General features: G+C 36.3%; 1 protein-coding gene and 1 long non-coding RNA gene across 2 annotated transcripts; both read right to left on the bottom strand.

Moving 5' to 3' along the window:
• Positions 1-6566: 6566 nt before the first annotated feature.
• On the bottom strand, positions 6567-22310 carry LOC138194317 (uncharacterized). Its single transcript, XM_069142957.1, has 21 exons — positions 22265-22310; positions 22013-22039; positions 21630-21923; positions 21118-21399; positions 20940-21014; positions 20214-20258; positions 20040-20120; positions 19902-19952; positions 13149-13457; positions 12345-12404; positions 12034-12078; positions 11608-11685; positions 11463-11528; positions 11145-11204; positions 10110-10205; positions 9767-9785; positions 9448-9529; positions 9225-9291; positions 8604-8644; positions 6812-6838; positions 6567-6655 (listed from the first exon to the last, which is right to left on the bottom strand). Exons 1-21 carry the CDS (start codon positions 22296-22298, stop codon positions 6635-6637), a joined length of 1860 nt encoding a protein of 619 aa, XP_068999058.1. The 5' UTR covers positions 22299-22310; the 3' UTR covers positions 6567-6634.
• LOC138194392 (uncharacterized) lies at positions 14830-16707 on the bottom strand. The gene is made up of 3 exons (XR_011177923.1): positions 15909-16707; positions 15722-15770; positions 14830-15249 (listed from the first exon to the last, which is right to left on the bottom strand). It is a non-coding gene; the product is annotated as an uncharacterized lncRNA (long non-coding RNA).
• Positions 22311-23125: the final 815 nt, after the last annotated feature.

Below are 23125 nucleotides of genomic sequence, written 5' to 3'. Positions count from 1 at the left end.
AATATGGCAGAGCTGATGATGTAGAGAACAGATAATCCAAACATGAACATTTTTTGTTGAGCTAATCAGAGACAAAAGATGCCAGATATATTTTATGACACACAGGCCCCCCACCCCTCCAACATAAGACCAACACATCCAAACTGAAAGCAGCCGTGTTGTTCCTAGTCATTTTGCATCTGTTTCCAGTCATTTTGCATCCCTGTATAGTTATTCTGAGTTGATTTGGAACATGTTTCTCCAGAATTATTCCGCACTGGTGTTTATCATTGTTTGTATTTCAGTAAATCCAAAGCCATTTAGTGTTGCATCCAAATATGTCCTACTTTGGCACCACCTGGTAGTATTATCAAGAATGATATCACAGATATTAATGCACACAAAAAAGAAAACAGGTAATTCCCTCTTCAGCACACACAAAAAAACTCTGGCATTCATTTCAAGCCATAGTTTCTGGCCATTTAACACTCAGCATCTACTTTACTTTTTACTTTCCATGCTGTAGAAAAAGACATTGCAGCCTTCAGCAGTCATGACTGTTTTTAATTTCAAGATTATCTGTAACAGGTATGTACAATATGTAAAATTTAAAAAATGAAAGGAAGGAAGTTGTGGTTGTTACGAGCCACTCATGTTAGAAAACACATTTTGGAGAAAACACAGTTGTTACCTGGATAACACTCTGACGACATTTGTTCCAGCCTAGGGAAAGTGAAATGTTTACAGAAGTCCCAGTGAGGGTGTCCAAGTGAATGAAGGTGCATACAAAACACAGGAGTTTGACACCAGAGACCAGGGTTTGTGTGCTGCATCCCATATAATGTTTGGTGAGGCTGCTAAATGACTAAATCAAGATGCGCCAAAGGGAAAGTCTCCAGTTTCATGATGAAAGTCAGAGTTGACTTTAAATACATCCACAATCCAACATTAACTTTGTTTGAGTTGACTGAACATAAACCATAAACACATTGATCATGCTTGTGTTGCCAGGAGTGGATGGTGTATGGAAAAGTAGTGATCTCCTTATGACAAACTTCAATTGGTACTAAAACAGTCTGCAGCTTTCAACCTTCCATTGTAAAATTTAAATACAGATGTAATCCATGTGGCATTCCTTAAAAAATAATAAAAGTATATCTTGATAATTAAAGTGTTTCAGTTCCAGCCTTGTACATATGATTGGAATTCATAATAGTTATTTATGCTCATGTGCTTTTTCTGATGTATTAAAATGTTGTGTTACACTGTGTCTGTATCGTGCTGTACGTAAAGTCCTTCTGGTCAGATGCAGCTGGCTCCTCAGGGATGGTGGAGTACACATGGTATATGTCAGGCTGGAGAAGAAAAAGGCAGTAAAAGCTCTTAAAATCTGAAGCATCTACTATATATAGCAAACATATTTAATACTGACACTTACATTTATATCCTCGTTTTGAGGCCCCGTCTATTTAGTTGCTTAAACCCTGCAAGTAAGAGAGATCCAGACATTAAGATGAGGAGTTTTCATCAAGTTTGTTATCACATTGTTTGTTCATATAAAATAAAAATCACAGCTCTTTTTTGACACTAAGTCAAGTGTTGATACACTAAAATAATGTTTTGTATTGTCGTTTTTGTTTTTGAGTCATTTTTAAGGTGGGAAAGCTGACAGCGTCAGTCTTAACTGTGATTTTTGTCTGGAAACCCATTTGAAGGTTTGTCCAGCCACCCTGGATGGTTGACCAATCAGAGACCAGTGTGGGTGGCTAAATGCGATAGTGTTGAAGTAATTCCAACAATGGCAGTGCCAGTAGAGTTTGTGGTCCATGATGATTGGTCAACAGCTGCTTCAATAGTTTCAAAACAAACCCGAGGTCCACGCTCATTAGGATGCTATGACGAGAAATAATCCTCAATGGAGCGTGGCCAGACTCATATATTCATCCAGGGAATTTGGGCCAGGTAATACTAAGCTAAGGAACCGCAACAACATCATTTAATGCTTTGCTTACTAAATAACATGAAAGCTAATTAAATTAAGGGTACTTGTCATACTACAGCAGATGTCCTCTATTATTTTCAAAATAGGCCTACATAAATCTGGAAATTTGTTTGACAAGAGCTTTATTCTTCCTGTTAGATTGAGGAGAAAACAACAGCTCACCAGCAGGACAGTCACCACCAGTGTACATTTCAGCATTACCTGCAGGTAACTTGTTCGAGAAGAGGAGAGAATGAGTTAATGAGAGGAATTTATCAATGACTTTTAAAACATGAATTCACTCTGGAGAGCTTTGCAAAGTATAGATACTTGATTATTTTAGATTAGCAATTGTCCACGATCAACCATGCACACAAAGTCACCTACAACAGAAGTCAAAACACAGCTCAATGTACAAGAAAATGAGTGTAACAGTACTGAATACAGTATGTACGAATAACACTCTGATGTTAATGTGTACATTACCCATAACATTGGCCTGTGATCTATATGGAAATGAAGAAATAAAATCAATATACAGTGTTTCATTGTTATTGAAACTGCAGAACACACATTTCATTCCCTAAAAACCTTTTAGAAAGTTACGTGATTACTCCCTTGAAAATCTGGATCAGCTCAACAATCAAACAATGCACTGCACCAGAAATTCTGCTCAGGCTTGAACAGGAGAACAAACATCACTGAACAGCTCCCTCAAGTAAAAAGGCTGTATCAAAAAGAGTAACACACTGAGTCACAGAACTTTTGCTAAAAAGGATTAAAAAACAAAACCATTTCTTACCTGTTGTGAAAACGTTTTCCTAAAAAAAATGCAAAGAATAAAAAGTATTTAAAAGCCAACCAGTAACCACTGAGCTCAGCAAGCCTGAATGATCCTTTAAGGGTTGTCATGTTGTCACCTTAAGCGGCTATAACTTCTATAAACTGTGCTCAGAGGATGTTTTTGATGTGTTTGCATTTACAAACCAACAAAATATTATCGATGCTATTGTCGAAATAATTTCCATCATTTGATTATACATTATATTATAACTATCATAATTATAAAAAAGTATGTTAAAAGATTGTGTTTGAAACTATATGTGTTGACGGTTGACACAGCAATGCAAAAATACTCCAATAGTAGCTGTAGTCCTGCAATAAAAATCCTACTGAAGTAGGAGTATATAAGTATAGCAGCAAAATGTAGTTAAACTAATAATGTAAAAGTACTGGTTTGGTTCCTCCCGCAGCATGTTACTGGTATAGCTGCTTAAGGTGGAGTGCGTTTTAACTACTTTACATAGTTTTATACACAGGGACAGCAGATAAATCTGAGGGTTCGTCAGATGATAACAGGGAGAGGAAAAAAGAAAAAACTGAGTTCTGATACAAAAATCTGTTTTCAGTTTTTGGATGTGAGATACTGGATCATTTTAACATTTGTCTAAATGATATCATATGAAAGGTTTAGAAAGGAAAAATCACTACTTGGTAGTAAGACATCAGAAGACAAACAGATTTGTTTCATTTGTTGTGTTGGATTTTAAAAGCCTGTTATATCATCAATTGTGTAAAAATGTTATCGTCACTGAAGTGTAGTGAAGTAAAACTATTGAGGAGAATCAAATAGAAAGATTAAAGTGAAATTCTGAAAATATACTTTAGTACAACACTTGAGTATATGTATTTAGTTCGTCTCTACCACTGCTTGGTGCGTTGGATGAAAATTATGAAATACTGATTTCAATCATGAGAGCATATCGATCTTGTTTTGATGAGAACGATTATAATTAAATTCTTAACGCCACTAGTGTACACGCACATAAAAAAAATCCCTTTCAAACTGTATGGGTCACGTGCATCATTACAGTCCTTACCACTTCTTCTTTTGGCACAGACAAGTGCAACTCCCAGTACAATGATACCCACAGTTGCTCCACAAGCAGGCATGGCAACAAGCAACTTCCACTTCGACAGTTCTGTTTTGGAAAACCCAACACCACAAATGAGTGTCAGTTTCACTTCCCACAGAGTCAAAACAAAAGAGAATTTGTTACACATACATTATCTCTACCATCTACAAGCTACATTTACTACAAACTAATTTACTTTGTAAAGGAGGTTGTAATAAATGTAATAGATTATTGTACTAGTTAAGGACATGTTAGATATTTTAATTTTCCAAAGTAGGTTAATTGATTGTATTAACATACAAATACAACATGACGAATGCTGTCACAGGGACATCTACCATGTAATCCTCCATTTCTGAGATAACCAGGGTACTGGCTGAGGTGAACATTTTGCCGAGGATGTCAAATGGCCTACAGATAGCAAAACTGGGCACTAAATGATAAATTTAGTTTAGTAGCCAACTATTTACAATATGTGGTGTTTGTACAAAGACATTTTACTAACGTGAAGTTGGCTTCAGCGTGGTCACAGGAAGCAAAGCAGAGGTCGAACTACCTGTAGACACAAAATAAGCCAGACACTTGTTTTAAAATGTTTTGATATATCAGTGTGACTCATCAGGAAAGTAAGTAATTGTGTCACCTGATGCTGATTTCACTGATGTTAAGGAAGTAGTGAGTGAACTGACAGCGGTAACTAACTGTGGTGTCCTGACATCAAGACCAGGTGGTTTTAAAGAATAATGTTTCAAAAGTAACAAACACAGTGATTGATAAATAATAATGTCATAGATTTTAGTTTCAGTGAATGTTCTACGTGTGGTCTCAGATGGAGTTGGTGTCGTCTGGGTCATGGTGGACTCTAGTTCAAAAATTTTGTCGTTAAAAGACGACGATTTGAGTCTGTCAGTTGTACGTTGTATATGACCAGAAATAAGTAAATATTTAGGATACATCAGTTATTTGTGCGCTCTCTTACACAGTTATTTCACAAAGAACTGAATTCAGATGAGGTGCAGCAGTAATTAGTCCCATCCAACAATTCCAGAGTCACCACATTTTGCTTTTAAGATTTAGCTTAGTCATTCAGCATTAATATCAGATTACAAGAATAAATTGAAAATGACAAACACAGTAATTCATAAGCAATAATGTAATGGGTCGTTGTTTAAATGCATGACCTAGCTATGGTCTCACTGGAAGTTGGCGTTATCTGGGTCATGGTCGTTATTCTGTCACGAGGACCTGATTTCAGAGAATTTTCAGCAGTAATTAGTCCTTTCCTACAATACCATAACCACCACATTTTACATCTAAATTTCAGCTTTGTTATTCAGTATTAACATTTTCTGTGTCATCTGAGGTCAACGTGTAATGTGTAATACAAAGTGTAGTTAAATCTATCAATACTCAGAACAGCAAGGACCTGGACATAAAGCTAGTTCATCAAATTATCAAACTGTCAAACGTACGTCACCTCTTGGTATAGATGAGGTTTTAATGGGAACAGTTTGTTAAAACAGTTTTTCTTTCCTTTCCTTTTTTGGGGGGGAGGGGGGAGTCAGCACCTAAGAATAAAGAGCATTGCAGTGTAGTTACTTACTTTGGATGCTGATGCGGATTGCTTTACTTTGTGGTGATCGATATTGTCCTTTGTTCTTTGAAGTGTGATAACATGTTACTTCAACCTCAGCAGGTGAACTCTGATGTGTCATCGACAGAAGCTCAGTTCCTGTCATTGTGTGCAGACAAGAGACTTCTTTGGCAGTTTTTGGACTTATGAAGTACAAAAAACATTCAGCGACAAGAACCGATGAAGGAGTCTGACAGGTCAGTGTGACCGAGTCTGTCTCTGTGATCACTGGTGGATTCACGCTCAGTTCAGGAGGAGGGGCTGAAAATGAAAACATATGTTGGAGAAAGTAAATGGATGATATATTCTTCAAAGTAGAAAATGCTGTGATGCTATTTCTTTTTAAAATGAATAAGTCTGATGCACACTGAACATTTTCTTCACACCTCACCCTCATGTTAAGAGCAGCTTTGTTGTTTGTACCGATATTGTAGTTAGATATCCTTACATTACTTCATAGCAGTAATATTTACTCACAGTGTATGGTGATGGAGGACATGTTACTCTCTGGAGATTGATGCGATAAAAGGTAAAAACATGTCACTTCAACACTAGCAGGTGAGCTTTGACGCATCAACGACAGCAGTTCATTTCCTGTCAGTGTCTTTAGACAAGAGAAGAGTTTGGCAGGTTTTTCTCTTAAAATGCGAAAGTAGCAGTCAGTCACAGACACAGAAGATGGAATCTGACAGTTTAATGTGACTGAATCTGTCTCTGTGATCACTGGTGGATTCACTCTCAGTTGAGGTGGAAGAAGGTCTGAAAAAGTAAGTAAATATTTGGTGAAATAACTATATTTGCATCCATTTAAAGCATTTTCTGATGATATATTTATAATTAGTTACTCACTGTTTACGGTGATGGTGGATGTATCACTGTCTGCTGACCTAGAATTAATAGCTCCAATCTGTACAGTGTAAAAACATCTCACTTCGACTTCAGCAGGTAAAGTGACATGTGCCATCTTCAGCAGCTCAGTGCCTGTTAGTGTCAGCACACAGGAGACATCTTTGGATGCCTTCTGATTTGCAATGTAGAAATCACACTGCGACACAATAACAGATGGCGGAGTCTGACAGGTCAGTGTGACTGAGTCTGTCTCTGTGATCATCGGTGGACTCACGGTCACTTTATGTTGAGAAAGGTCTGAAATTACAGGTGAATGTTACATTAGAGATTTCGTAGCTTAATCTGTCAAATAATATTCACGATTAGCAAATATTAATTAGAATATACTGTACAAAAATAGTCAAATTATAGCTACTGACCATACAGTGAAAACAAGAATAAACTGAGACTGACCTTGTAGGTTGATCTCCTGAAAGGAATCTGTTGGACAGTTAGTAAGTTAGACTTGAAACTCAAACTGGTCCTACCAGCCTGATCAAAAAGTGTAATAATAATAATGATTATATAAACTATATAATAAAATATTAACTAAATAGCCTACATTAAGTAATAGACGACAACAATAATGAAAGAACCTGATAAGAGGTTTAACTCACAGAAGAGAATGATGAGCAGCAGGTGTCTAGCCATGATGAAGCTGAATAAAGTGAATGTACAGAACACAGTAGTCTATCGGACTTTGACCTACACCTTCATTTAGTGTCATTGTGTTCTCAGGAAAACCACAAGATCAGAAGTGAGTCACACAAACTGGCCACGGAAACAAACGCTTTACATAGACCTACTTTAACTTTTACCACACGTGCAACAGTGCACGTTAACTAATTTAAAATAAGTTGTTCATCATTTCTGTTGCTCTCTTGTTGTTTTTCACAGAGTAGCTTATTTGCAAAAATAAAAAAAGAAAGAAAGGAGGGGTGATACATCGCAGTATGCACCCCATGCACCCTATGCCCTGGGTTACAATGATTATTTGCATGCTAACATCTGTAAGAGCTGACAGATATCCTCTGGGGTGTATACGCACTCCACCAGGGGGATAGCTGCTTTTATGCACCTTTTAAAGGTGTTTGGTTATAGGGTCTCTGCTCTGCTGCGGCCTCACCACATAGCTCCGTTGAGTCAATTACCTAAATGTGACAGGTCAAGATGTAACTCAGTCTGTACTCTGTGAAGGTGATGTAACTGTCACCATGATTGCTGAACTTTTTTTTTTATCATGTCAATTGGAAAAAAAATACAGATATTAAATGAACTTGCAACTTAGAATACAGTTTGTAGGAAACGTATCTTCTTTACATGCAGTGAAAACATTTTTTCCAGACAAGGAAGTGGGACATCTTTACTGCAGAGTAAGGAGGGAAGTCCTGGTAGATGATCAGCGTTCAAATTACAGGACTTTGACAACAGAGACCAGAGATCACAATGTTTCTCTACATCTTACATCACCATCTACTTGGAATTGTTAACATGAGCTTAAAATACATGAATCATGCTGTAATGACCAGGATCACATGGTGTAAGTCAACTTACATTAAATACTTGGACAAAAAAACATTTTGCAGATATACTGAGTGACAACATTTTATGTAGGCAGTGGACAATTTGTTGATATACAACATATGTTCAATATAAATGTTTCCTTTGGTATTAACACAATAAATCTAACAATAAAAGATGCACATATCAGTGGTGTTATGACTGTCAATCTTTACCACATGTTCAAAATAAAATGATCCAAAAATAGCACATGGCTGGAAACTCCTATTAAAAGCAGTTGAGAACTGCATCATTCATGTCAGGTGTCTTTAAGACTGGAAAGAAGGATTCCAGTTGTGTCAAAGGCTTTCAACACCAGACCTCACAAGCATTTTGCTCCCTGTTAGATTACACAATACAATATACAGCATGAAATACAAGACAGGTTATGAAACTACACACTGTTTGAAAAGCACTCTTGTGGCTGTTTTCTTTCTTGGCTGCACATTGTGAAAAAGTTTGTGTTTCAGTGCGCCTGCAGGACGCTGCAAACCATATCCTGCAGGGCTGATGCAGCTGGATCCTCTGAGATGGTGCAGTATACATGGTATAAGTCAGACTAGAAAAGAAAGACTGCAACTGTAAAAGCCTTTTAAATCTATAGCACCAAAAAAACTACAGCTATTGTGCTCCTTATCTTACTTACATTTTCACTTTGAGGCTCTTGTCTGTTCAATTTCTCAGAGCCTGCAGGTAAAAGAGAACCGCACACTAAATTAACTTATTTTCAGTCATTTTCCACATATTATTGTCTGTATCAAATACAAAGAGACATAGAAGGGAGATGTGAAGGATTTCTGTAAATACAACTAATCTAAATTGTAATTTACTTGATGATTGTTATGAATTGGACAGCCATTGTGCTTCACTAATTTAGAAATCTATAATAAGTCTTCATTAATTAAAAAAAACTGCCTTTATCACAAGCCAATACAATATTATGGAAACAAAAGCCCCTTTTGTGTTTAATGTTGTGTTTGTTCTTTTTCATGGAGCAAAAGTAAGGAAAGAAATAACGTTACTAAAAGTTTTGGTTATTAAACTGATTAACTATACAAACTATAAAGCTTAAAAAAAAAAACATATAGCTACAATACTTACTGTCTTGATAAATCTCTTTTAAAAAAGACACCTAACAAATAGCTAAACCCGCAGATGAACTAAGAACAAATATTTATTGTACACACAACGTAGTATACAGTATGAAATCTGTTCATATCCTCTATCAGTCTACATTCAGTTAGGTGTAAAGCAAAAAGCAGCTTACCAGTCGAACAGCCATTAGCAGATACTGAGGTGATCACTTCGTAGGCCCCCTCGTTACCCGCACGTAACTTAAGACACCACAGAAGAAGTGAGGTAAGATGCCAGATATTCATGAATACCATATTTCAACACGTTGTTTTACTTAGAGTAGCTTTGCTATGCAATGTTTGATTATTCCGAGAGATGTGAACAACACATTTGACAGAAAAATGTGTTTTAATTACCAATTCTCCATGGTCAAGATTTCTCATGCAGACAACGTCATCTGCAACAGAATGTTGTGATGCTGTAATGCTGCCATGAGTTCTATTCAGAAATAAAGAAAAAAATGTGTAATAATAGCTGGTGAAGGTAAATGAGATGTTCATTAATGTCCTGCTTCACTCAAGCAACCACACATTTTCAAGTGGTTCTGTGCGGTGGCTGAATAAGACAATTTTACACATTAAAGCTAACTTCTGCATAAAAGATGACAGAAAAAAAAATGGGAAATTAGCTTTTGCTAAACAAAAAAAAGAAAAAAGAAAAAAGAAGATTTCTTACCTCTTGTAAGTACAACTTTCTGGACAAAAACAAATAGCGAAAGACAAGTTTCAGGCAAAGCACAGAAGTCATGCTCATGTTGGCTGAATGGCATTAAATTTGCTTTACAATCACTGGCTCATTAACAGCTGTGTGACCAGTAATATTCAATCATGTTAACAGAGGTGCACAGCAGAGAAATAATAAACTGACAAACTTGGATTCAGTGAGAGCTTCTTAAAACAGCAGACCCTTTTGCAGGAAACCACCTTCCTCAAATCTCAATTTCAGTAATATAAACATAATATGTATGTGCATATTGAAAAATAGCTTTACTTGATATGTAAATTGATATAGTTCTCACCAGTTCTCCTTTTGATGAAACGTGCCAGTACCAGTAAGATGACAACAAGTGTCACGAAACCAGCCACAGCTACTGCAGACTTCCACACCAATGCTTCTGTTTGAAGGCCACAAACAAGTTTTACTATTAATACAAAAGCAGTGTGATTGTTTGCTCCCACTGTACTTTTTCCATTGCATGGACCACCAAATAACAAACAAAAAAACTCATGACTGACACTCATATGAATTTAATGTTTAAATAAACTTTCAAAAAGAATGAATCATTAAATTCAGATTAAAGAGGAGCATGTTTTACTGTGACACTGAAGAGCAAGAAATACTGTTCAGACCAACAGAAACATTCTGTATTTGTCAACTATCCACTGGGGTGACAACTTTTAACAGTAAAATTGTATAATTTTGGTTCTTCACATTCTGCAAAAAAATAACATGTTGTTCAAAAAAACGTGTCATGAAGAGTTTTTTTTCCACTGTGCTAATTATTTTCTGATCACCCATACAACTTGTTCTTCCTGGTCTAAGAGGTAATTTGTTTTTTTCCAGTTTTTCTGTGTACACCTATTTTTTCAGAATGAACTGGGTGGCAGATTTGTAGAAACCAGCTAACTTTGAAATGTCTCTACTTGGTCAGTTCTTTACTCCTTGTACTGACACACAACTTCACCTCAATATAAAAGCAACTGTAAACTTTCACTCAACTTTGAGCCAAATCCTCTGTTGTTCCTAAACTATCAATGAAACAAGACCCAGCTGCCCAAAAAAACATGAAGTGTCATGTTACTTTGGAACACTTGCAAATTGGAGAGTCTGTGTTAAATGGCTTTATCTCAAACAGTTATATTGATGCAAACCTTCTCAAATCAAAGGCGACACGTGGCATTTTAATGTTGAAGACATCATCTTATATCAAATGATATGTCCTGATGCACAGTGTCTAAGGAAGAGCAATGTGTGACTTGTCATATGTTGTATGGTCTTGACTGCATAATTTGTGATTTACTAATGAAAAATTTAACATTAGCAATTCTGTTACCTGATTCTGGTTTCACAGAAGTGGTCGGACTGCAAACAGTGGGCGTGAGAACAGTCGACTCTGCAGCAGAAACGCACAAAAAACTTTTTAAATCCTTTATAGACGTCATGTGTGATAAGTTGCTGTTTAGATGTACGCCATAGTTTTAAGCAACAATTTTGGTTCTTCACATTCTGTAAAAAATAACATGTTGCTCAAAAAAACGTGATAAAGAACATGCCAAGTAAAAAAACAATATATTAAATAAAATTCCCAGGAAACAGTTGACAAAAATAATTCTTTGCTAAAAATAATATTAGCATGCAGCTTTTTGCTCACCTGTTCCTGGATTTTTGGGATGTTCAGGCAACAAGCCAGCATCAGTGCCAGACTTGAATGTCTGATCTACAGTAATAGCCAGAAACATTAAAAACATTCACAGCAATACATCTTAGCGTTTTCGATAGGGTCAGAAGAATCTCACCTATAAAATTGTCGTCCTCAGTTTGTTTGACAGCAGAGGTCATATCAGTTGTTGAACTGAGATTAGCAGAAACTGATCCTTAAAAACAAACAAATATGATATAAACATCAAAATAGAACAAATGTCAAAAATATTTTTAAGTTTCTGAGATAATCTTTCTTTCTCATTTACTATCATCTTCTTCCTTTCTCTGTGTAATAAAGATATAAAATGCTACAAAAAAACAAATTTTAAAAAGTCATTTTGACCCAGTGACACTCACGTAAACATTATATAAATATAAACATAACCAGATTTATTTATTTATTTTTACAGGAAAGACAGGAGTGGAAGCATGAGGCCAGCTAATAGTATGACCTATTATAAATCATGGTCAGTACTTTTTATAAAGTTCTTGATATTCTTTAAATATTTAGTATGTCCTACCTGTGGTTGTAGTAAATGTCCAGAAAGGCGTCAATCTGTGTGACTCTGTTCATAAAAGATAGATTAGACTTTTAAGTTTCTCGTGTGAATAACTGTCAGAGATGGTGTGTTTGTGCATCACTTGAACAGGCAGCAATATGAGATAAATCTCAAGACATTTTTAATTATTTTTTGCTCTTTTAGCTCTGTATGTCAGCACATTCAGTTTACATCAATATATAGTAATATCTGTGTGGGAGGACATCCTTTTGAGACGCAGTGCCCACCGTTTAGGGCTTTAAAAGTACGTGAAAATATACGCCATGTCCAACCTGTGCTCATGGTTGATGCTGACTTTGTTCTGGTCATGATTGATTCTCTTTCCAAAATATCTACAGGTAAAGGATATCAATGAAATTAATTTGCATGCAAATAAATTGACATTTGTGCAAATATTGTCATTTGTGCAAATACTTAAACAGATTTGGAAGTTTTTTAGCAATGCCATGAACATTTCTGTGGCAATTGAACTTGATAGTCGACCCACAACTGTGATCCAAGTGTTTGTTGGAGTTTTATAAAATTTTGGAGAGATGTTCATGAACTAATAATATTTTTATGAACTGCAGCTGCACGTTCTGCTAATTAGCTTGTGATATGATAACATACGAAACTAGGATGCTGAAAATGTTTGCATGCTGACAGATCCAATCTTGACTCTGCCGAAGTACAAGGAGCTGCTAGCATGGCTGTAATCTTGGTGGTAATTCAAACCAAAACAAAGATGTAGGCAGCATGACAGTGCTGTTGTACCGTCTGCTCAATCTACTCTGACCACAACCTCCTTTTGGCCATCGCTGTTCTTAGAACCAGAAATATTGTTCAGTTAACTTGATCCTTTCTTAAATAGACCCAGAGTCTGAAACAAAATAAACTGAACAGACATCTTAATTCTGATGTCATAGAGTCTAATAAAGATTTCAACTGATATACAAATGAAGTCTGGTTCAAATGTCAATGCAGACTGTGATTCATTAATTTGCCCATTTAGTAGCAGTTATTTTAGTCATTTTCATTAACATCAAAGAAGTGTTGTATCACATATTTTGTAAAGTCAATCAGCATCTTTGACTCACCAGTTAAACTGTATCCATCACTACGAGGAGACAAAGAGTTGGGTTCACTTTCTGAACTGTAATCACAGCTGACCTCCTTTTGTTGAACTGAATGTAGAAATCTCAGAAAATCCTCAAGTGTGACAGTGAACAGGCAGAACCACTGTTTCTTGGAGATCCTTTTCTTCCTTATGGTTGTTGTGTCAACTGGACGACTTCCTTCTCCAAAGTACAGGTTACATGTTGTATCATGTTTCACAGATCCAGGCAGAGAGCAAGTCAAGAGAACTCCGTCTCCATCATGGTGAACACTCATCTGTGGTTTTAGACCTACATGAAGATGAATAAAAAGTCATTAAATATAATGAGCCGGTCTGCAACAAAATACAGTACATGTTAGCTGTGTAGCAACAATTTCACACCTAACACCTCATCTCACCAGTGACATTTTAACATTAGATATCTAGCACACCATCTGATAACAAGTCCAAGCATGAGAAAAGTACACTCACTACGTATGTTGATGGAGGATATGTCACTGTGTGGAGATGGAGAATTTGTATCTCCATACTTTACAGTGTAAAAACATTTCAGTTCAACTTTAGCAGGTAAAGTCTGATGTGACATCAACAACAGCTGAGTTCCTGTCAGTGTCGTCAGACAGGAGAACGTTTCAAATGTTTTTCCGTTCACAATGTAGAAATAACACCGATCCACGGAAACAGAAGATGGAGCCTGACAGCTCAATGTAAATGAGTCTGTCTCTGTGATCAGTGATGAATTCACTGTCAGTTTCACTAAATGAAGAGCTGAAAATTCAGAGGTGAAGACACATTATTTCAAATGCTTAATAGTTCCTTTAATATGATACTCCTGATGAAAATTTTGGATTTTAATGAGGAAGTGAAGAAAAATGTAAGTGTAAAAGTAGTCAATTACTAGCATATTATAAGCTAATACACCAGAGATAACAGTATGGAAGGACAGCTGAAATGTATTAGATTATTCACTGACCTTGGACTTGAAGCTGATGAAAATAACCTGTTGGAATGAAAATATGATAACAAAATAAATACATGAGATAATAGCTCATTAAAAATGATCAAACTCAAAGATCAAGACGTACTTTGTCTCAGTGTGGAAACTAGTTTTTGCTTCATGCAGTCACATAACGTTTGCAAGTGTAAACGTGCATTTATGTGTAAAAGCAAACAAATACATACAAGAAGTTTAACTTACACATGAGGATGACAATCAACAGGCGTCCAGCCATGATGAAGCTAAAAAAAAAGACATCAAGAACCCTCCAAAGAAGATACTTGAGTGTCTGGCTACTTGGACGTTGATGTACTAAAGATTCATTTTGCAGAACTTGTTCACAGGAAAACCACAGAAAGTGTCAGAACTGAATCAGGCAAACAAGCTACAGAAACGTGGTCAAGGCTCAGTTGTTAGAAATGTGTTTTATTTAGAACGAATGTAAATGTGGAGGTTAACCTCTGAACAAAGACACGGTAGGTTTAAGATATATTAGCTGTTTCAGCTTCTCACCATTGTGTACACACACACACGCACACACACACACACACAAACACATGCACACATTTGCATGTTCATAAACTATTTTAAAAATTTAGTACTGAACATTCAACCATTTTTCTTATCTCAAGATTATTCTGTTCAGTCTGTGTTTTTCTTCCAGTATCAGTAACAGTTTTCTCTTTTCATTGAGTTATTGTGGATTAAATGTTGTTTTGTAGTTATTTATTAGTAGTTATTCTGTATAAGTGTGTTAAATTATGTAAATGTAAAGCACATGCATGGATCACTCCGTTTCTGTAAAGCACTTTATTAGAAACATGTATTTGTGTTAAGTACAGCATGAAATTAATGATGAAACTGAAGTTTAACTTTTGAAAATAATGACAGTTTTATCAGTTGTGTTTGAAGTTTTACTATTTAAAACATTGTAACATATGATAAGGATATAAATGAATAATCAATTAATCAGCACATGACTAAGCAGAGTGAATAAGCTGCAAGAAAAACAACACGTGTATTTCCAAATGACTTTGGAGCGCGATGCACTGTATCTCTCAGGGCAGATCCAACTGTTGTCAGCCTGAGAGAGAAAATCAGACATGAATGAACTCCCCTCAATTGAGGTTAAATTAACACATTTTAAAATAATACCTTTAATGACATGTGCAAGCATGTCTACTCAAACACTTTTCTTTTCAGTAGAACTTGTGCCACCGTGTGGCTAATTACCGGTTGTTGTCCTCACATTTTCTCATCTACAGGAGGTGCACAACAATCTCATGTCAAGATGTGTCGTAATATCACAACATTAGCCAGGCTCTGTTTAACTGTTTGATATAAAAAGGAAATTTCTTCCTTCCATGATAGAAACATATTTCATGAAAATCTTACTTTCTGACTGACAACTCTGGTAATGTAACATTTGCAAACAACAACAACAAAATTCCCCCACACTTTGGTGAGAAGACAAATATTATTATCAGTAGTCATGACTTTGTCATTATAAAGTGATTTATTAAACCTGTTCCTTCAGAAATACAAACACAGCTTACCAATGTTGCATTCATAGGTGACGATACTGAGGGTTTCATCAAAACAAGCCTGCAAATATTTTATGAATATGTTAGATAGAGCAGGCAGTAAGAATGTAGTCTTATTGAAGAAAGAATAATGATGGTGTGAAGAAAAACCTGTTAGAAGCAAAAGTGTTGACACCACTCTGCTGTTGTTTAAACTTACCACATCAGTCCTGTCGGCTAAAACAAAAAACAAAATACAACTCAATATATTTTTAATGAGCAAATGCAAAAGGAATATCCATGGTACAACTTTCTGGACAAAAAACAAATAGTGAGAGAGAAGTGTCAGACAGAGCACGGAAGTCATGCTCGTTTTGGCTGAATGGCATTAAATTTGCTTTACAATCACTCATTAACAGCTGTGTGACCAGTAATATTCAATCATGTTAACAGAGGTGCACAGCAGAGACATAGACTGACAAGCTCGGATTCAGTGAGAGCTTCTTAAAACAGCAGACCCTTCTGCAGGAAACCAACTTTATAACCATAAATGGAAAATTTCTTGACATATTCCATTCACCCATCACCTGCTTTATCCTGTACAGGGTCATGCGTGGGCTGGAGGCTATCCCAGCTGACTTTTGGAAAAAGGCGGTGTCCACCCTGGACAGGTTGCCAGTCCATCACAGGGCCAAGACAGACAACCATTCATGCTCACATTCACACCCACAACCAATGCAGAATCATCTATCAATCTAACATGCATGTCTTTGGACTGTAGGAGGAAGCTGAAGCGCCTCTAGAAAATCCACACAGAAAGGTACAGAATACAGAAAGACCAGCAGGTTCTAAGCCTAGCACCTTATGCTGTAAGGCCACAGTGATAACCACTGCATCACTGTGATCACTGCAACCCAAGCCATGCTCAAACTGACAATAAACCTCTGGATGCTGTGGACACTAAGAAACATTTAAACCTTGTTAATTCAAAATCAAAACAAATCTAGTAAAACTGAATAAACTGAAGAAAATCTTTATTTCAGTTATATAAATGTAATATGTATGTGCATGTTGAAAAATAGCTTTACTTGATATGTAAATTGACATAGTTCTCACCAGTTCTCCTTTTGATGAAACATGCCAGTACCAGTAAGATGACAACAAGTGTCATGAAACCAGCCACAGCTACTGCAGACTTCCACACCGATGCTTCTGTTTGAAGGCCACAAAGAAGTTTTACTATTAATACAAAAGCAGTATGATTGTTTGCTCCCACAGTACTTTTTCCAGTGCATGGACCACCAAATAAAAAAAAAACTGATGACTGACACTGATATGAATTTAATGTTTAAATAAACTTTCAAAAAGAATGGATCATTAAATTCAGGTTAAGGAGGAGCATGCTTTACTGTGACACTGAAGAGCAAGAAATACTGTTCAGACCAACAGAAACATTCTGTATTTGTCAACTATCCACTGGGGTGACAACTTTTAACAGTAAAATTGTACAATTTTGGTTCTTCACATTCTGCAAAAAATAACTTGTAGCTCAAAAAAACGTGATAAAGAACATGCCAAATAATAAAACAATACATAAAATAAAATTCCCAGGAAACAGTTGACAAAAATAATTATTTGCTAAAAATCATATTAGCATGCAGCTTTTTGCTCCCCTGTTGCTGGATTTTGGGGATGTTCAGGCAACAAGCCAGCATCAGTGCCAGACTTGAATGTATGATCCACTGTAATAGCCAGAAACATTAAAAACATTCACAGCAATACATCTTCGCGTTTTCGATAGGGTCAGAAGAATCTCACCTATAAAATTGTCAACAACAGCAACTGTAAGCTTTCACTCAACTTTGAGCCAAATCCTCTGTAGTTCCTAAACTATCAATGAAACAAGACCCAGCTGCCCAAAAAAATATTAAGTTTCATTTTACTTTTGAACACTTGCAAATTGGAGAGTCTGTGTAAAAGGGCTTTATCTCTAACAGTTATATTGATGCAAACCTTCTCAAATCAAAGGTGACATGTGTCATTTTAATGTTGTAGCCGTCATCTTATATCAAAATATATGCCCTGAAGCACAGTGTCTAAGGAAGAGCAATGCGTGACTTCTTATATGTTGTATGGTCTTGACTGCATAATTTGTGATTTACCATTGCGTGCAAATAAATTGACATTTGTGCTAATATTGTCATTTGTGCAAATACTTAAACAGATTTAGATGTTTTTTTTTTAGCAATGCCATGAACATTTCTGTGGCAATTGAACTTGATAGTCGACCCACAACTGTGATCCAAGTGTTTGTTGGAGAGATATTCATGAACTAAAAATATTCTTGTCAAACGCAGCTGCACGTTCTGCTAATTAGCTTGTAATATGATAACATACGAAACTAGGATGCTGAAAATGTTTGCATGCTGACAGATCCAATCTTGACTCTGCCTAAGTACAAGGAGCTGCTGGCATGGCTGTAATCTTGGTGGTAATTCAAACCAAAACAAAGATGTAGGCAGTATGACAGTGCTGTTGTACCGTCTGCTCAATCTACTCCGACCACAACCTCATTTTGGCCATCGCTGTTCTTAGAACCACAAATATTGTTCTGTTAACTTGATCATTTCTTAAATAGACCCAGAGTCTGAAACAAAATAAATTGAACAGACATCTTAATTCTGATGTCATAGAGTCTAACAAAGATTTCAACTGACATGCAAATGAAGTTTGGTTCAAATGCCAATGCAGACTGTGATTCATTAATTTGCCCATTTAGTCGCAGTTATTTTAGTCATTTTCATTAACATCAAAGAAGTGTTGTATCGCATATTTTGTAAAGTCAATCATCATCTTTGACTCACCAGTTAAACTGTATCCATCACTACGAGGAGACAAAGAGTTGGGTTCACTTTCCGAACTGTAATCACAGCTGACCTCCTTTTGTTGAACTGAATGTGGAAATTTCTGAAAATCCTCAAGTGTGACAGTGAACAGGCAGAACCACTGTTTCTTGGAGTTCATTTTCCAGATAGTTGTTGTTTCAACTGGACGACTTCCTTCTCCAAAGTACAGGTTACATGTTGTAACATGTTTCACAGATCCAGGCACAGAGCAAATCAAGAGAACTACGTCTCTATCATAGTGAAGAGTCATCTGTGGTTTTTGACCTACATGAAGATGAATAAAAAATCATTAAATATAATGAGCCGGTCTGCAACAAAGTACAATACATGTTAGCTGTGTAGCAACAATTTAACACCTGACACCTCATCTCACCAGTGACATTTTAACGTTAGTTATCGAGCACACCATCTGATAACAAGTCCAAGCATGAGAAAAGTACACTCACTACGTATGTTGATGGAGGATATGTCACTGTGTGGAGATGGAGAATTTGTATCTCCATACTTTACGGTGTAAAAACATTTCAGTTCAACTTTAGCAGGTAAAGTCTGATGTGACATCAACAACAGCTGAGCTCCTGTCAGTGTCGTCAGACAGGAGAACGTTTCAAATGTTTTTCTGTTCACAATGTAGAAATAACACCGATCCACGGAAACATAAGATGGAGCCTGACAGCTCAATGTAACTGAGTCTGTCTCTGTGATCACTGATGAATTCACTGTCAGTTTCACTAAATGAAGAACTGAAAATTCAGAGGTGAAGACACCTTGTTGCAAATGCTTAAGAGTTCCTTTAATATGATAGTCCTAATGAAAAATTTGGATTTGATTGAGGAAGTGAATTTTAAACTGAACTGCGGCTGGAGCTCCGAAAGAGGTTTGAATTGGTTGTAAAAATTAAAATGGTTTGGAAAAATGTTGTATATAGACTCCATCTTTTGTAAATCTTTGTAAATTAAATTATCAAATAAAAAGTCAATTTGGGTCTTTTTTATTAATTTTATTAATTACAGTTTAAATGGTAAATGGTGTTCACTTAGCTTTCTCACCTTAGCAGTCTCAAAGTCAGTCCGCATTAACATCACATTACGTGAATACATTGAAAATGACAAAGACGAGTGCTGTCACAGGGACATCTACCATGTAATCCTCCATTTCTGAGATAACCAGGGTACTGGCTGAGGTGAACATTTTGCCGAGGATGTCAAATGGTCTACAGATAGCAAAACCGGGCACTAAATGATGAATTTAGTTTAATAGCCAACTATTTACAATATGTGGTGTGTGTATAAAGACATTTTACTGACGTGAAGTTGGGTTCAGCGTGGTCACAGGAAGCAAAGCAGAGGTCGAACTACCTGTAGACACAAAACAAGCCAGACACTTGTTTTAAAATGTTTTGATATATCAGTGTGACTCATCAGGAAAGTAAGTAATTGTGTCACCTGATGCTGATTTCACTGATGTTAAGGAAGTAGTGAGTGAACTGACAGCGGTAACTAACTGTGGTGTCCTGACATCAAGACCTGGTGGTTTTAAAGAATAATGTTTCAAAAGTAACAAACACAGTGATTGATAAACAATAATGTCATAGATTTTAGTTTCAGTGAATGTCCCACCTGTGGTTTCACATTGTGTTGGCGTCGTCTGGGTCATGGTGGACTCTAGTTCAAAAATTTTGACATTAAAAGACGACGATTTGAGTCTGTCAGTTGTACATTGTATATGACCAGAAATAAGTAAATATTCAGGATACATCAGTTATTTGTGTGCTCTCTTACACAGTTATTTCACAAAGAACTGAATTCAGATAAGGTGCAGCAGTAATTACTGTATCTGCTTTTGAACAACAGAGGCCAAACACATGTTTCTTAGATGGATGATATTTGCAGTGTGCAAGTGTTTTATCTCCAGTACCACCAATACAACTGTACATCACATTAATAATAGGGGAAATGAAATTGCTTTCCTCTTTGTACAAAGTTACTGTCTGAATTTAGTTGTGAACACATGAAAAAGACTGAAAAGGAGCAATGCTCATTCAACATGAGAATACAAAGTGTTGGCAGTCAGGCATACAGTCATTTTACTGTAAATGACATGACTCTGACGTCAGATTAAAATGGGAACTCATCCTCTGTGATGTTGGTCACAATTTCTGCGACATCACAGTGTGACATAATACCACATTTGTCAAATTTAAAACTAACTTAAAATAATTGTGTTGTTCATCATAGGATTTGATATTGTAATATGTAATATAAATAAGTAAATGGGTTATATCACATTTTCAGGCATCTAAAAACAATGAATCAAACCAATAAATACTAGGATACTTGCATCACCTCTGCCAGTGGGTGACATTTCACTTGGAAAGAAGGTTGTCACATACGTTGTTCTTTCTTCTTTTTGGTTTGTGCCTAAAACAAATTCAAACCTGAATATCATATTATGAAATTGATCTTGTTCTGATACTGTATCAAGACATAATAATATCAATAGATGAAAGTAACAGTCGCTCACGCTGAATGGTGATGGAGGACAGGTTACTGTATGGAGATGGATGTTTGACAATGTAATAACAGTTCACTTTAACCTCAGCAGGTGAGCTGAGATTTGCAATCGCCAACAGCTCAGTTCCTGTCAGTGTGTTCTGACAGGGGAACTCTCTCACAGTTCCTCCACTTAAAGTGTAGAAATGACACTGAGACACAGAAACAGATGGCGGAGTCTGACAGTTCAGTGTGACGGAGTCTGTTTCTGTGACCACTGGTGGATTCACTGCGAGTTCAGGAGGAAGAGGAGCTGAAAATAAAGCATTTGAAAATGTATTTGAACACATTCTAAAGATAAATTGAATAGCATTATGCAGCCTTGCGGTGGGATTCATCAACAATAATAAAAATAAATGTATTTTTATGATCAAATCTGGCGCTCTTACACACTTAAAATGAACTTAAAATTCAGTACATTTATTTGTGCTGATTCTGTATCAAGATATAGTAACATTAGTAAATGTGAGTAAAGTCACTTACTTTGTACAGTGATGGAAAATATGTCACTGTATGGAGACCATAACTCTTCAGGCTGCTGTGCTCTGTATAAACAGTTAATTTTAATCTCAGCAGGCGATCTGCGATTTGCCATTTCCAGCAGTTCAGTTCCTGTCAGTGTGTTCTGACAGGAGACGTCTCTCTCAGTTCCTCCACTTAGAGTGTACAAATGACACTTAGACACAGAAACAGATGGTGGTGCCTCACAGCTCAATGTGACTGACTCTGTCTCTGTGATCACCGACCTACTAACTGTCAGTTTCGGTGGAAGAAGGGCTGAAAAGTTAGAGATTAACACGTGTATTTAATATGTATAATTGCTATACAGGTGATCATGAAAACAAATATTCGGCTCAGGGACCAACCTTTTACTTCGATCTCGAAAAAAGAATCTGTTGGAGAAGCAACAGTTTAAATTGAAGATTGAATTGGAGTTAAGAATTGAAATTGATGCAATAATAACTAATCAATGATTAAAACTAAGGTGGTATTCTGTCAATCTAATGTAAAAGTGTGTCAATATATCCTGCAGATAATAATACATACGTTCCTAAGTTTTCCTAATTAGGTGTGTAAGGGACACCATTCATGAGGAAAAGATCAGAGGTTTAACTTACAGATGAGGATGACAAACAGCAGCAGTCCAGTCATGATGAAGCTCAATACTGTGACTTTGAAGAAATCCTCCAAAGACTAAACCTATCTGACGTTGACATTCACACGTTATTTACGTTATACTCTTATTCTCAGGAAAACTACAGAAAGCAATGATACTATTAGACAAGCGAAAAAGCACATGCTGTCGAGTTGTGTAAGGCTTAGAGTATGTTTTATATTTAGATGTAATTTATTTCAAATCTTAACCCGTTATCTAAAAATAACGGGTTGTTGTTTTATTTTTTTGTCATTTTCAGTTTTTGTTATATTTTTCCCACATTGGCTCGTTTATCTAAATATGGCAGAGCTGATGATGTAGAGAACAGATAATCCAAACATTAAAAATTTTTGTTGAGCTAATCAGAGACAAAAGATGCCAGATATATTTTATGACACACAGGCCCCCCACCCCTCCAACATAAGACCAACACATCCAAACTGAAAGCAGCCGTGTTGTTCCTAGTCATTTTGCATCTGTTTGCAGTCATTTTGCATCCCTGTATAGTTATTCTGAGTTGATTTGGAACATGTTTCTCCAGAATTATTCCGCACTGGTGTTTATCATTGTTTGTATTTCAGTAAATCCAAAGCCATTTAGTGTTGCATCCAAATATGTCCTACTTTGGCACCACCTGGTAGTATTATCAAGAATGATATCACAGATATTAATGCACACAAAAAAGAAAACAGGTAATTCCCTCTTCAGCACACACAAAAAAACTCTGGCATTCATTTCAAGCCATAGTTTCTGGCCATTTAACACTCAGCATCTACTTTGCTTTTTACTTTCCATGCTGTAGAAAAAGACATTGCAGCCTTCA

Source organism: Embiotoca jacksoni, unplaced genomic scaffold (genome assembly GCF_022577435.1).
Source record: "Embiotoca jacksoni isolate LCO1_2020_lvr unplaced genomic scaffold, fEmbJac1.0.p SCAF_1, whole genome shotgun sequence".
NCBI classification, from domain to species: domain Eukaryota; kingdom Metazoa; phylum Chordata; class Actinopteri; family Embiotocidae; genus Embiotoca; species Embiotoca jacksoni.
The sequence above is the reverse complement of the archived record's forward strand: the minus strand, read 5'-3'. Positions and strand labels throughout refer to the sequence as shown.